This window comes from Pygoscelis adeliae, unplaced genomic scaffold, assembly GCF_000699105.1.
Source record: "Pygoscelis adeliae isolate BGI_AS28 unplaced genomic scaffold, ASM69910v1 Scaffold306, whole genome shotgun sequence".
Lineage (NCBI taxonomy): Eukaryota > Metazoa > Chordata > Aves > Sphenisciformes > Spheniscidae > Pygoscelis > Pygoscelis adeliae.
Genome location: NW_008825072.1, coordinates 1,889,260 through 1,904,654, shown reverse-complemented (window position 1 = coordinate 1,904,654; position 15,395 = coordinate 1,889,260). Strand labels below are relative to the sequence as shown.

The 15,395-nt window shown below is 45.8% G+C and overlaps 1 protein-coding gene across 1 annotated transcript in view; it reads left to right on the top strand.

Moving 5' to 3' along the window:
* The window catches only part of RAD54L (RAD54-like (S. cerevisiae)), a 24,182-nt gene that overhangs the window by 4,502 nt on the left and 4,285 nt on the right, over positions 1-15,395 (top strand). Inside the window, exons 2-13 of the mRNA XM_009326613.1 lie at positions 961-1,080; positions 1,921-1,981; positions 3,764-3,899; positions 4,655-4,724; positions 7,195-7,483; positions 7,958-8,082; positions 9,888-10,038; positions 11,937-12,063; positions 14,197-14,271; positions 14,711-14,841; positions 14,943-15,053; positions 15,194-15,317. Of these exons, the coding sequence (XP_009324888.1) occupies positions 961-1,080; positions 1,921-1,981; positions 3,764-3,899; positions 4,655-4,724; positions 7,195-7,483; positions 7,958-8,082; positions 9,888-10,038; positions 11,937-12,063; positions 14,197-14,271; positions 14,711-14,841; positions 14,943-15,053; positions 15,194-15,317 (1,520 nt within the window). The remainder of the gene's footprint in view (positions 1-960; positions 1,081-1,920; positions 1,982-3,763; positions 3,900-4,654; positions 4,725-7,194; positions 7,484-7,957; positions 8,083-9,887; positions 10,039-11,936; positions 12,064-14,196; positions 14,272-14,710; positions 14,842-14,942; positions 15,054-15,193; positions 15,318-15,395) is intronic.

Here is a 15,395-nt window from a genome sequence, read left to right as displayed (position 1 = left end):
GCTGGGGCGGGGGGGCGGGAAGCGGAGCCTCTCTAGCCATGGGCAGAGGGACGTGGGGTGCGGTGGCCGGGGACCCGCTGCTGCCCAGTTCTGTCCCTGGTGCCTGATCGGGGTCTGTTATCGCCCCCGTCTTCTGGGGATTGTGGATCAGGCCTCAGGTTCACGCCGTTTTCATCTGTTTGGGGAGAACTTGTCTCTGGGCACGTAGTTGGTAGAAGAACATCGTTGTGTATAGATGATGCTTCGTAGTTATGGAAAAAAACTGTCCCTGGGAGAGCTTCTGAGTGTTTTATGAGAGGGCTGGTAACTACGAATAAGTAGATGTTTAAGACAAAACAGAACATTATGATGCTATGCTCTATGTCATACAGGTCAAAGAGTCTCACCTAGTGCTTTCTATGTCAAATCCCTTTTTCTGTGCCAGCAGGTAGTTAAAACCATGCCTCAATCTGAAGAGCACTGTTAAAACAGGAAACAGATCAATGACTTATTTATCTTCATGCCTTGCTAAGTGTCTGAAATTTAGGTTTCAGTGTGAGGCCTTTCACCTGTGTAACAACAGATGCCGTGGGAACCTCTGGGGACTTTCATGTAGTTTGTTCTGTGCTATTGACCGTTCCTTGTTTTCTCTTCTGCTTTTTTCCGGGGGGGGGGGGGCAGGAATCTTAGTACAGACCAGCCTGCTCTTTTACAGATTGGAAGGTGGTAGCTATTTTTGTAATTAGGAGAACATTTTAGCCCTCATGCAGGTTAAACTGCAGACCATGGTGACCTTGGTGGTGTTGCCAGCTCTGTCCTTTGGCAGTGGGGGTGAGTAATGATTGTGTCTGTTTGGAGATACTCAGCTGGCTGGGTGGATTGTCTGTGTGGTTAGGTGCTTACTGAGTGTGACAGTATTGCATCTATCTTCTGGTCTCACCAGCTGCCCCTGAGTTGTTTTTTCTTGATTCTGTTTTTCAGACTCGTAAGAGACAGAAGCCTGTCAGTGAGACGGGCAGCGGAGAATGTTACAGGTCACCTTTCCGGAAACCCTTGGCTCAGCTGACCAACAGGCCTCACTGCCTGGATAGCAGTCAACATGTAAGTGGGTGTTACTGCTAGCACACCGTAGCAGGTGGGTTGCGTATGGAGCTCATTCATCAAGGGAGTCCAAATGCCTCCACGGACCCATTTAATCAGAGGTGTTATGGAAGTGCCACACATACACAGAGTCTTTAGGATGCACCTCTTGCTAGCTGCAACCATTAAATGTTGAAGGAGGTGTGGTGGGGGTACTTTCTATAATGGAAATCCTGAATAAGAGGGTTCTGTGGGGTCTAGGTGAAGGACAATGCTGAATAAGATGGTTCTGTGGGGTCTAGGTGAAGGACAGTGCCCAGGGACATGGGTAGCTTTCCATACAGATGGCTCAAGTGCCCAGGGACATGGGTAGCTTTCCATACAGATGGCTCAAGTGCTGTCTGCTTGCCTGGTTCTCTCTGGACTTCCACTGCTGGAGACCGGGTGCTAGAATGGCTGGGTGCTCGCTGGTCCGGCATGGATGTTTCTACAACGGTAACCCAGCTCCTTTAGAGGAAATGAATTGCCTGACTGAGTTACCAAGGCAGGGGGAAGCAATAGCATTTAAAGAAGTGAATAGTGCTAGTGGATTTGAGAAGATGGGACTTATGAAAAATCAATTTCATGCATTAGAAAACTCAAAGGAAAATAGTTTTGAAAAGCAGAGTTGGTGGGGGGAATTGTGCTGGTTTGTTACTTTCTTCCTTTTGGATATTCTTGAAAACAGCTGGAGCTGAAGCTTGAATAGAGGGACTCTCAGCACTTGCCAAAACTGAGTTCTCAAAAAATGTCCTGGGTTTGCCTTCTTGAGCAATCTCTGATGTCAGACTTCTGAAGTGTGTTTTCTTTCTGAATTCCTAGGAGGCTTTTATCCGCAGCATTTTGTCCAAACCCTTCAAAGTCCCCATTCCAAATTATAAAGGTAAGATGAAGAGGTTTAAGGATCATCTGTGTTGGCTGACTCGGGTAAAACAGATGATGCTTGGGCCTGTCAAATATATCTGTGGGGATTATTATTTTTTGCACCAATGCCTATGTTCCAGAAATCCTGACTTAACTTTGGAAAAAAAAAAAAAAAATACTGGCACATTAGCAAAGTCTTCATATTTCTTACCAGTGTTTAGTTTGGATAATCCTACATTTCAGAATTGGATTTTGTATTCTTACTGCTCTGTATTTGATGTAGTGCCAGAAGATTTTACACCATATCACAAATACAAAAGCAAGATGAATTCCAAGCGATGAAGGTTTACCATCTAAATAATACCCTGATGATACTAACAGACAGAAGGCTGTAGGTGAAGAAGATAATATGTGCCAGCTTTCTTTCTACTTGGCTTGGTGTGTTGAGTCTCAAGGTGATCTTCAAAGCAAGGCAGTTTTGACATTCAGAGCCTCAGCTGGTTTGAATCAGTGAAACACAAGATCTCAAACAAATGGGCCTGCTCTTGTCCCCTTCTTCCCCTTCACCCTCCAGCCGAAAAATTCAAATGCAGATCAACGTTTCGCTCAAACTTTAGTCATAAAAATAGTCTGTAAGCAGACACTGACTATGAAATGACAAGCCCCAAAAGAGTTTGACAAAGTTAGCTTGTGGGAAAGCAGATTTGTCAGGAGGCTGAAACAACTGTAACTGGGGAAGCTGCTTTCAGTCGCTGTTATCTTCCTCTCTTAATTGGATGATGAGGCTGTTTCATGTGCTCTTTTCTTGGTGTGCCGTGCACTGTTGCCTCAGCTTGTGATACGCTCTCATTTCGCAAGGAGCTTTAGCAAGCAGCGGGCAAATTGACCCTGCTTGAATCTTTCCCAAGCAAAATCAATCCTGGGAGCAGAGTTGCCTGAGTTTTGATGGGAAAAGGGATTTCTATGCATGTTCTTTTTGTGTTCGTCTCCATTCCAAAACTGTGACATCAAAATATAATACTAGAAAAAGGGACTCGTGCTTGGTTTCTGCTTTTCACAGAAATTGGCTTCAAGGCCAAACATCTACTATTGCTCAGCAGAAAGAAAATAATACCCTAGAGTAGGTAATGGCAGTATGGCGCTAACTATGATACTGTAAAACTTCATCACTGTTAAAGATCAATTCCTGACCTTGCATAAAAGCTACAACTCTGGCTAAGCCTGGGTTAGGCGATCCAAAAAGAGGATTTGACCCAGTATATACTATGTGTGTGGGAATATATTTACTGAGCTGCTGAGGCATACATTCTGGAACCCTGCTTGTCTTTCAAAGAACTAGAACAACAACCTTTGGGTACTAGGAGTAGCTGCAATGCCCAGAGATAGGTGAGGGAGACATTGTGCCTGTTTACGGTTGGATGCCAGTGGCACAGATCTGGGATGAAGCCATCAGTCACCTTGCAAGAGAGCTTATACTGTTGTGTGCCAGCATATATGGCATCTGCTGCACCCAGTCGTGCCCATTTTGGTGCACCCAATGTGGCGGGCAGAGCCATTGCTCCATCGTTGCCTCTGTTCCTTCATTCTATTCTTTCCTGCTGCAGAGCTACCCACTGTGTGCTGGCAGAGTGCTGCCAAACAACCGCCCTGCGTAGGTTTGCTGTCTGCACTAGTTGTGCCTGCATCTCCACTCCAGCATCCAATTAATTCACTGTTCCTAAACGTAATCAGACTCTTCTGCAAGGCTCTGCTTTCTTTCAGGAAGAAGTTTTCTTTGAGTTGTGCCTTTGTTTGCTTTCAGGGCCACTGGGCTTGCGCGCGCTGGGTATCAAACGGGCAGGGCTGAGGAGTCCTCTCCATGACCCTTTTGAGGAAGGAGCTCTGATTCTGTACGAGCCCCCGCTGCTGAGTGCCCACGACCAGCTGAAAATAGACAAGTGAGTCATCACCTGGCACAAATGCTTCAGCTCTGACCTCCTTGTAGGTGTAGATTTGTGTGCTTTCTTCCCAAATGTGTCTGAACTGGGGTCTGAACATCAAGGGAAATTTGGTTCCAAGTATTCTCTGAATTGGTTCAGATATGGTAACAATCAAAGAAGGAAGGTACCTGTGCCAGATTGTTTGCGTTCTTCCACAGGCTGTTTCATGCAGGGAATGAGGATGCGCACATGGAGAAGCTGCTTAGAAAATCTTACGGCTTAGTTGTTAGTCAGGAAACATCAGCATCTAGGGACAAGCAAAGGGAGATGACTGACAGTCAAATGTTAGGCTGCCTAATGGTTTTTATTTTTAAGTAGTTCCTTCTGTGCTGTTGTTATGACTTAAAAGGCCTGTCAGCTGGATCTTCATGGACGGAGGAAGGGGTTCCTCTCTCCAGTAATGCGGTTACAATATTGTTATTGAAACAAGGAAAATAATAATGACACTTAAACTGTGTCTCTGAACCACATTCTGCCCTTGTTCTAACCACAGCCCGAATACATGGTTTCACTGATGTTTTAGGTTGTAGATCAGGCCCCTGTGACTTCATTCTCAAAACTGAATTACTCCATTTCTCACTTTCTTGTTGGCAGTTGCTTCCCTCATGCCACTGGGGAGTCCTCAGTATAGCAGTGAGATTTTAAAAAAACTAAACATATGCTGTGCCGAGTTCGTTAATCACACTGTCTTCTTCCTTGACTGCCTCCTGCAGGGACAAAGCACCTGTCCATGTTGTGGTGGATCCTGTCCTCAGCCGTGTTTTACGGCCCCATCAGAGAGAAGTAAGTTTTCCATCGGGACCTGAGGGTATGGCTGGAGGACTTGGTGCATTTCAAAAAGCTGCAGTTCCTCTGCTGCAATTGTAACCCACCAACTGTGAGGTCTACATAGACCTCGCAGACTAACGGTCTGTGACAGTCTAACAGACTCTAGCCTGTTGCAATTGCAAAGTGAAACACTTGTTTTAACCATCTTCTTAGAGGCCTGAATGCTGCAAATGTTCTCTGTCCTGTGTTAAGCGAGAGGACGTGCTGGGAGTATTACAGCAGTCCTGTTTGCCCTTAAAAATGTGGAAATTTACTGCTTTCTTGTGGGTAAGAAGTTTCTCTTGCCTCTGATCTAGCAGGTCAGAGCACTCCCAGCCTAAACATGATGCTGCCTAATGCACAGGTGTGTTCTCTGTGGGGTTGTAGGTCAGGTCCGCTGACAGTGGAAACTGGGGGGTTCCTGTGACCATCGTGTACTGGTTGCACAGGTCTAGGAAGGCATGTTGGCTGACTTTTGTGTCACCAATGATACCTTAGGAAAAGACCAGATTCTGCAGGGAGATGGAATCTTGCAGAGTCAGGGCTGAAAGTCCAGCCTTTACTTACCTTGAAGTTTGGAGATGTAGCTCTGCTGAGTGCAACGCGGTGTGGAAGGTGATGGGATATGGTTGCAATAAATTATGTTGCAGCCCAGTCTTGAGTTGGCACGGCAGACTGTCCACCACTGTGTTTTGCTGGGCAGCAGAATTAATTGGATCCGCAGTCTGAGCCAGGAAACACTGAAGCTCTTCTTTCTGGTACCATGGTTCCCAACACAGTGCGGAGTAGATTCCTACTTCATTGCGCTTTATTCAGAGGCTACCCTTTGTAGGTGTGAGCTGTCCATGACCTACATAGACTTGGAATTCGCCAGTGGAGAGTGCCGAAAAACATTTTGTATCCTAAATATGTGCAACATCACAATATTGAAGCAGCGTGTACTAATCTCCAAATAGCTAATGTAGGTATCTGGACAGTTTGAAGTTCATCACAGATGCAGTATATTATCGTTTAAGCCTAGAGGCAGCACAGATGGAAGCTGTGATTGCTGATCTTGCAGGCTAAGCAGGTCAAGCTGGATGTGTCCCTGCATGGGAGACCTTCAGATGGCTCTGAGAGTGCTGTAGGCTGCTCCTAGCTTGTACTTTTATCTCAGAGTTGGTACTGAACCTGTGACCCAGTGTAATGCTCGTCTCTGGCTACGTAGCTGGAGGCACTCTGTTTTTGGGTAAGATACTGCCTGCTGGTGCTTTTGTCAAGTAATGATAGTTATGTTGGTGCCCTAGGCACACTGCCTGTTTTTTGACAGCTAGATATCTCTCATAAAGCAGTCTCTGTTCTAGTCTGACTAATAAGTCTTTGCCTGCTAAGATTCCTGCGCTGCTTTATTCAGGTGATGCTCCTAGACTTGTACAGCTTCGCTCCGTCTTTGTCATGTCTTTTGCCCAGTTGCTGGGAGGTTATCCAACTGGATCCCCAGTCAAATGCACTCTTTTAGTCAGTAATGTATTTCATAATTGTTCAACTGGCTTAAATAAATTTCATTAACCTGTTGTTAAGGGCCTAAGAAAGAAAGAAAAGGACTTGGAGCACCTTCACTTGCACCTTCATCTTCCAGTCCTAAATAGTGGAGCACAGAGGGGTGAATCTGTCCAGGTGTGTTTAGGTTGTGTCCCTCACTCCCTGCTCTGTTGACAGAATGCAGGGAGCTTGTACGTTCTCAGCACAATGACCTGGTTTTCTCTGATTCTTTCATCACATGATAGAGGAACATTTTGCAGAGTCTGTCTCTTTTTTTTTCCCTTTTATCTGTCTTGGTGATATGTCAGAGCCTAATGCAGGGCTGAGCTCTTCTCCCACGATATGATGTGGGCTATAACCTCAGCCCTGTCTTCTCTGAAACTAAATCTGCTTTGGACCTTGAGTCCCCAGGTGAGTCATTGCGCTTCTAGGCAGAAGCGATGAGGGCTGCTGAGGGTATTCTGGGAGTTAATCAGGCAGCAGAAACAATTCTGCTCAGTCTGTGATCCTGTGTTTTTAAAACTACCTAATTGGGTGTTGTTAAGATGATTAACCTGTTTGCAGTGATTGATGCAGGTTAGCTGATGGCCTGGGCCTATCTACTGCAGCCAAGGGTAGAAATTTCTGGGAATTCATCTCAGGAAGCTAGTTATAATTGTACAGTTAAAATGTAGTAAGATTTTGTGCATGTTATGAGGTACGTCTTGGCACCAGTAATGTTCCAAACCAGATGTGCCTGCATTTTTCCTGAGTCTCGGGTGATTTCCCTCTGTCTCATTAGAACACTGCATGTCCCCAGGGATGTGCTACACAGATTTGCTGTTTGTTGTAGGATCAGTCCTGTGCGTTGCGGTAATGAAGCTGTAATGAAGCTGTCATTCTGCTGGTGTCCCCATCCTGCTCTGAGAGAACAATTTTTTGGCAGGGAGTGAAATTCCTCTGGGACTGTGTGACAAGCCGGCGGATCCCTGGGAGTCATGGCTGTATCATGGCAGACGAAATGGGGCTGGGCAAAACCCTGCAGTGCATCACACTCATGTGGACGCTTCTCCGGCAAAGTCCAGACTGCAAGCCTGAAATCGAGAAAGCCATGGTGGTGTCTCCCTCCAGCCTGGTGAGAAACTGGTACAATGAAGTAGAGAAATGGCTGGGGGGAAGGATCCAGCCGTTGGCCATTGATGGAGGCTCCAAAGAAGAGATTGACCGTAAACTAGGTACAGAAATGTTTGCAAACGGTGCGGTTGGCTGGCTTAGGCCAAAATCTTGCATTGGAAGAAGCCTACAGCAGCTGATGTGAACATCTCTGAGCTGTCATTAGAGCTCAGGAGACTGATGAAAGTCTCTCCACTAACATATTTAGATCAGGCCTTTACTTGTTTGGTAATAGTTGATCTTTTGGAATAATTCAAGTCCAGTCATGTGCTTAAGTTAGGGCAGTCCCAGTGCCTCTTCTTTGCTCCAGCCAGAAGCCAGGAAAGGAGTGGGCAGAGGTGGGAGGGGGATGGAAATGGGGACAGTTGTGGGCAAGGGAGCATGGGTATACGTGGGTAGAAGGGATGCTATAGAGTAAATGCAACAGACAGGTTTTCCTAGATTTTTAAGGCAAAAGTCTTGACTACAGAGCTTGAACCCTTTTCTATTAGTTTTCCTCATCCCTTTTTATTTCCTTTCCCCCTTTCCCTCCACAGTTGGCTTTATGAACCAGCGTGGCCTGCGAGTGCCTTCACCCATCCTGATCATCTCCTATGAGACCTTCCGACTCCACGCCGAGGCATTACAGAAGGGCAGTGTTGGGCTGGTCATATGTGATGAGGTACAGGGGAATCTTTAAAGAGAATCTCTTCCTGATGTTTTCTTGACATCTGGGCAAAACTGGCTCAGCTTTCTTAAAAGCAGGGAGGGCAGTGGGAAACAAAGTGGTGCTGTGGACAGCACCCATTCTGGTGTTTGAGAGGCGCTGGGTAACCGGATCATCCATACTGGCTGAGCCTGAACAAGAGAGGGTGTTTTCAGGAGCTGAGATATGAAGAAAATCCAGGTGGTGGTAACTCTGGCCACTTCATAGGTCCCTGGCAGGGTGGGGGCACCTACTAGGGTCCTCTCGATGTGAAATATGTAGCAGAAAGGAGGTCCACAGCCTGCCTCTGACTCTGAAAGAGGCCTTACTCTGTTGGGATGGTAGTGCCCTGGCTCACTGATCTGGTTTTCATTTGTTTGTGTCTGTCTTTGCTAAAGTGAGAAGTGCTTTCTGTTTGGCCTGGCCTCATGTTCTCCCCAGTAATTTTTAACTTGGCTCTGTTTTGAGCAAGAGGTTGGACTGGGCACTCCTGAGGGCTCTCCCAACCTAAATGATTCTGTGATTCAGCATGCTCTTGTGTGTAGCGTTGGCTGCTGTCAGCCATTTTATCTGTGCTTGTGCGGGAGTTTGAAGGGCACTCCCATGGTGGGTTCCTCTTCCCCTCTCTGTAGCCTCCTGCTTGGGGCAGAGGCAGGTGAGCTGGGTGAGGAGTTACCTCACGTGTTTCTTGTTCAAGAAGAGACAGACCTGGCTTGACTCCCTGTTCGCTGACTGCTGGATCTAGGTTTGCCAAGCCTGTGTTGTCAAGCTCTGCTTTCACACGGCTGAAATGGAGTTGTTTTGTCATTTGTCGCTCCCTATTTGTGGTTATAGGTAGTGAGAGCCAGAGATGCTCTGAAGGACAAAATAAAACAAGTGTCCTGTGCCTCCTTGAAATGATCAAGCTGTGGGCCTCAGCCATGGTTCAGGTGTCTGCCACTGCCAGTTAGAGGGGATTTGTTAAATAGCGGTGCCACCCAGTGGTTTGGTTTTGTATTTGCTAGAAGAGTGCTCGGAGGTTAAAAAGAGCAAGCATCCTCACAAGTGTAACTTCCACACCTCTCACTGCCCCTGGGATGGGGCCAGCAGCTAGGGATGCTGGGAATGCAGGTCCTTGGCCTTGTGTCTTCCCTATGTTCCCAATAAATACTGAGCTCTGCAGTGGTCTGGCACTTGTAAAAAGCATCTCATCACTTATGCTTTTGTCCTACAGCATAGCACTCAGATGCTAATTAAGTTGCTTTTCCCAGGCATGGGAAATGGGGCCTGTATTCAGATTACCCCTGTAAGAGGTGCAGAACCTCTTTTTATTAGTGTGCAAAGGCCTGGCAGTCCTGGATATAGGTGGTCTGAATGGCTTGTGATCTTGACCTTTAGTGATGCAATGGCACTGAACTCTGGACCGGTAACTAGTTGGTAGCTGAAAATGTCCCCATCTTTGAACAGGAAACAGTTCTTATAGTTAGACCACGTGGTGGTGGTTATTTTCATGGTAGGCCCTCTTGCCTGGGTGTGACTCAGATGTTCCTAGTCTTGGAAGCTTGTAACGTCATGTTTTCTCACGTAATGGCTTCAGGTTTCCCACCAGATTCTTGCCTTTGAAAGAAGTCTGTCACAACAGTTGAATACACGTACAACACTTAGTCCACTACCAGGAATGGGAAAAGTGGTGAGATGCCTTGTGGGAGATACAGCATGTCAGTGTTGATGAGGATCTCCAAGCTGCTTCCCATCAGGGCCACTGGATTTATCAGCTTCATTCCTTTTTTCTTTTTTCAAAGGGCCATAGACTGAAGAACTCTGAAAACCAAACATACCAGGCTCTCAACAGCTTAAATACACCTCGACGAGTCCTTATCTCAGGCACCCCCATTCAGAATGACCTGCTTGAATATTTCAGCCTGGTGCACTTCGTCAATTCAGGCATCCTAGGTAAGACATGAATGTGTGAGACATGACAGAGGGGGGAAGTTGCTGGCAAGGCCTCCCCTAGCTACCAGTGCCAGTAAAAGCAGCAACCAAGACATTAGTGAGAGGAAAGGTCATGTACAGTTTGGAGACTTATTCTCCTTCAGTTTGTATGCAGAAAGTCTAGATCAGGGTCCCCTGTTGTAGAAGCTGTATATCACCAGAGCTCTGTTTCAAGAAGGTTGTAATTTAAAGTACACCAGTCTAACAGGTGTTTTGGAAGGGGAATTAATTATTAAGGTAAAATGAATATATAAGCCTGAGTACTACATGGCTGATCTTGTGTAGCAAAATGTCCATGTAGGCTAGGAGTTTCTCTGACAATAAGCCCTTGGAGATACTGCAGGAGTTCCTGGGCAGGAAGAGCCAGCTTGTAATGGTACTTCCCACAACACTCCCAGGCTGTAGCAAACTCAGAAATCTAAGCCAGGAATGATGTCTTTGTAGGAGAGGCTCTGTGGAGAGGAGGGTTTGACGTGACATGCTCTCTGTGTTGAGTGCAGAGGCAGCCTGGGAGACAGCTTTTCTGTGCTCTCTCTCTCGTATCCATCTGGCACAGGAGGTTGAAGTGACTGGTGCAAAGGTGGAATGGTGTACCTTGTGGCAGAGTTAAGCAGCAAAGCCTGAATTTCTGGCAGTCTGCTGTCCAGCTTTCAGATAATCTGAGAGAAAGCTGAGTGTGATGTCTAGCATTTGGAGTTAAGACTGCTCTTGTTTTTTAAGGCAAGGGAGGCCTGTGAATATGGGGTTAACTTCATCTGAGATAGAAAGAAAAGAGTCTGGAGGAGGGATACTGATTAGTGTGAGTTTTCAGGCTCAAACACCTTCTACAATTGCTGGTAGCAGACTGAAATATTCTGCCTCTGGCTCCTATGCTCTGCTTATGTCTGCAAGCTCTGTTATAATTTTAAAAGTAAAGTAGTCTTTGCATCCTCTCCTGCATCACTGGGTTAGGAGCAGGTCTACTGCTTTCCAGTGTGGAGCGGCTTGTCTTTGTCAAGAGAGGTCATTTTTTCCATCAAGGAATAAAAATAAACCAATCTGTAAATAATTTCCTTGTTGCTGTAACTCATCACCCATGTTTGTCTCAGATTGTTTGGCGTCCAGTCCAAGAGGCTTCTCATTAATTCCAGTGCACGCACAACTCTAGTTAAACACCACTCATTAGATTCTTAGTCTTACAAGCAGCATTTGGGCTGTATCTTTTTCTGTTCAGCTCTTCTGCCCACAGGATTTCTCAAGGAAAGGACGGGATGGAGTGGTAGATGTTCTACATCTGCTTTTTCCATGTGCTTCAATTTTGGGTAGTTATTACAGGGAGCTGATGTGATTTCCCCTGCCCCCTTGACCTGTACTTTAGGCAAGACTAGTCTCCCTGTACTTCCAGTTTGTTCTTTCTGAGATGAGGTTAATACTGTAACTACTGCCAGCAAAGCTGCATGCATGCAGTAGTCATTTTTCTCACTTTCAGCCTGTGACCAGTAATAAGCAACTGATCACAGATAATTTTGGAACAGGCACACGTAATGCCTGTGCTGTTTGCAAGGACAAAATCTGGGAGTAAAAGTATAGCTGGAATGTGAGCAAAAACATACGTGCCCGACTGGACTCACGTTTAACTAAAATTGTATGACCTTTGGCAGTGCATTGTTGTTGGAGTACAAAATGATTTTCCGTTGTACAGATTTGCCTGCCTTGTTTGAATCTTTCCTGGCTAGAAAGGAAAACAAATCATACCGATGGGGCGAGAGTTTGTTTTACCTGATGGGCCCCATACTTGTGGTATGATAACTGGGTTTGGGGGGTACTGATCAAAGGTTATTTGGTAGTAGTTGTCACCTTTTCACTTCTGTTTTGTACAGGGACTGCACAGGAATTTAAAAGACATTTTGAAATTCCCATCTTGAAAGGCAGAGATGCGGATGCAAGTGAAGCTGAGCGACACAAAGGAGAAGAGAGGCTTAAAGAGCTGATCAGCATTGTGAACAGGTGTGAACTTCATCCCTCTTCTCTTTGCAGAGCTTTTGCATAAACCCTTGGTGTGCGCTGGTGTCTCTCCAAATTACAGTTGTAGCTGTAATGAATTCTCTTGCCAGTTAGGTCTATTCAGCAAGTGATTGTGCAAGTATTTATTGCCTAAGAAATCTGCATAGCATGTAGGTTCAGTCTGAAAAATAGCACATTGAAATGGCACAGTTAGCTGCAGTCGCCCCCAAGCAAATGTACTCAGATACGGAATCATGATTTGACTCTTAAGTTTCTGTTTTCTCCTTGGATCTGAACAGTCAGGTAGCATCCTTTTATTTGTGTTAACATTACTACAGTGTAGACTGGGTCAGACTTGAGATCCATCCAGCCCAGATGTATAGTGGCAGACAGAAAGAGTATAAGGAATGTCGCTCAGTTTTGCTGTTGATTGCCCAAGTCACAAAAGAGTCCAGCTCACACTTTCATAGCTGTGCTGGCTCTGTAGGGCTAATGGGATTAGACTATTAGGGTCAGAGATGTGACTTCTGATCCCCAAGAAGCACCTCTGTGATGTAAAATGCTGTCTTATTTCTCTTTGGTTGATTTTTGGTATTTGTTTAAACCTGGTTTCTTTTCTATTCATGAATACAACCAATTTATCCACATCTGCTGGCAATCGCTTCCCTCGACAAGAACTCTTACTAGAGACTCTTTTGAATTCTCAGCATTGCTGGTGTCTTCATTTCTTTTTTTTTTAATCAACTTTTGCAACCATCACTAATACAATCCTGCAGTTCATAGTTACAGTAAATTGCATTTCACACTGAGTACAGCCTCTCTATAAAGACAGCCCTGACCTTGTCTTGGGTCAGCTTGCAGAAGCCTAGGAGAAAGGAAAGGTTGGGAGGAGAAGAGCTTATTCCTTCTTGAAGTGCAGTTACTTTTTTTTGTAGTTGATGGAAAATGGGTGTAAAAGTGTGTTCAGGAATGCTTGTGCCTGGCTGTGTCGAGGTCTGTGTCCTTTCCTTTATTGTGCAACAGTCATGATACACAAATAGGGAAGATAAAGCACATAAGTAGTAACAGATGAATCAGTTGAATTTGGTAGGAATTACAAATGAGACAGTGATGTGAAGATAATGTGGAATCATAGGTCTAAGGCTGGAAGAGCCCTGGGGAGGGCATCTAATCCATCTTGCTGTCCCAGGGTAGAAGGTGTTAGACCTAAACCGTCCCTTACTTAACCCCCACCCAGCACTGAAAACCTTACAAATTCCCCAGGACACCTTTTCCAGGGCATCACTGTCTTCGCAGTTAGAAAATGCTCTTAATGTGTAACATAAATCTTCCTTACTGCAGTTTAAGCCTGTTACTTTTCATCCTACTGCTTATGGGTTTGGAGACCAGATTAGTCCTTTCTTTAACAGCCTTTGACAGATTTTGGGGCTGTCACATATCCCTGCTGTCTTTCTTCTATAGGTTTCATAACATCATATTTTTGATTTTTCCTGGCAGAACTGGGTTTCTGCACCTCTTTCTTATTCTGGTTACTCAGTTCAGCAATTTTTCTAGTCCATCCCATCTTTTCTGAAGTGTGGTAGAACCACTCCATGGGGCATTTCTAGAGCCCCAAAGGATATGCCCTTTGCTGAAATCTTGGGCCAGACAATGAACCCATCTTGGCTGAGGATGGCTACTAAGTTATTACGTGGGGAGCTGCCTGCTTGTACTTTGGGTTATGTCCATGGTGTGTGGTGGTTAAATCCTGTCCTTGTTGGCTGTCCATGCCACTGGTGTGTTGTAGCTCAAGTTGAGAATGCCGTTGGTAGTCTGAAGAAGAGATGAGTTTCTCTCATAAGGGACTGGGCTCTGTTGGAGGGATCAGGCATAATTCCACCTAAATCTTATGAACCAAATCCGGAAGCCTCACAAAGACAGTGGGTTATATTGGGCTCTGTAGCATGGGCTGATGGAGCCTCTCAGTGTGGCTTAGTGTGGATGGTGGGTGTCTGGCCTTTGCCTTGCGTTGGACTGTCACAGGCTTTTGGAGATTAGATATCAAAGGGACTTTGTGTTGAGCTCGTGAGGAATAATACTGATAAAACAGAGTTTTGATGTCATCCGAGCATCCGATCTTCATTTCCCTCCCTGCAGGTGTTTAATCCGAAGAACTTCAGACATCCTCTCCAAATACCTGCCGGTGAAGATTGAGCAGGTGGTCTGCTGCAGGTACCAAAAAGCTTGTACTGTACCTGGGAAAAGGGAGGAGCAACAGGAAGGACTAAAAAGTTGCAAAAATCCCTTCAACGCTTATGGTGACTGCTTCCCTCTAGAAAAGAGATTGTAGCCATTGCCACTATGTTGTTTTTCCTCCTGAAGCAGGGATTGACAACCCACAGCTGGTGGTTCTGCCAGCCAGCTGGTGTGCTCTGGGCAGCCGTGTACAGCAGAGCCCTGGGCCGTGCAGAGTATCTGCAAGCTTCTCTTCCAGCTCTGGGCTGAGATATCAATGCTCTACCATCACCCTTGGAGGCGGTTCTAGGCTGTCTGTGCTGTAGCTAAAAAATTGAGCACTGGAGCTAAAAGGAACGCAATGTGTGGATGGAGGAGGAAGGATGGGGTTGGTTTGGGGGCAGGCTGGGACTGCAGAGCTCTTGTTCTGTTTCAGGCTGACACCTCTGCAGGCTGAGCTGTATAAGAACTTCCTGAAGCAAGCCAAGCCAGCGGAGGAGCTGAAGGAGGGCAAAATCAGTGTGTCATCTCTCTCTTCCATCACTTCCCTGAAGAAGCTCTGCAATCGTGAGTTGTTCCAGTCATGTAATGGGTTCGGTTTTTGCACTGTTGGTGGGGTTTTCTTTGGTCTCCCTTGTGCACTCCACAGTCTGAGCTCTGTTCTCCAGACCCTGCTCTTATCCATGATAAGTGTGTGGAAGAGGAAGAAGGTTTTACGGGAGCCCTGGACTTGTTCCCTGCTGGGTACAGCACCAAATCTGTGGAGCCCCAGCTTTCAGGTACTGTGGAACTCAACAGTACAAATGTGCTGCCTAACACGGGCAACCATGAGACTGTATTTAGCATCTTATCAAGTGCCTCTCCAAGGTCTGGAATTTGGGAACTTCTGCTCTAGCTTTCTTCTTTCTTTTTTATCCAGGAAAGATGCTGGTTTTGGACTACATCCTTGCTGTTACAAAAAGCACCAGTAATGACAAAGTAGTTTTAGTGTCTAACTACACTCAGACACTGGACCTGTTTGAAAAGCTCTGCAGGAACAGAAGGTTTGTCTTTGGGCTTCATTTGTTTAATTCTGCAAGACTGTACTTGCAGCCTACACTGTAAAAGAAACTGGCTATTTT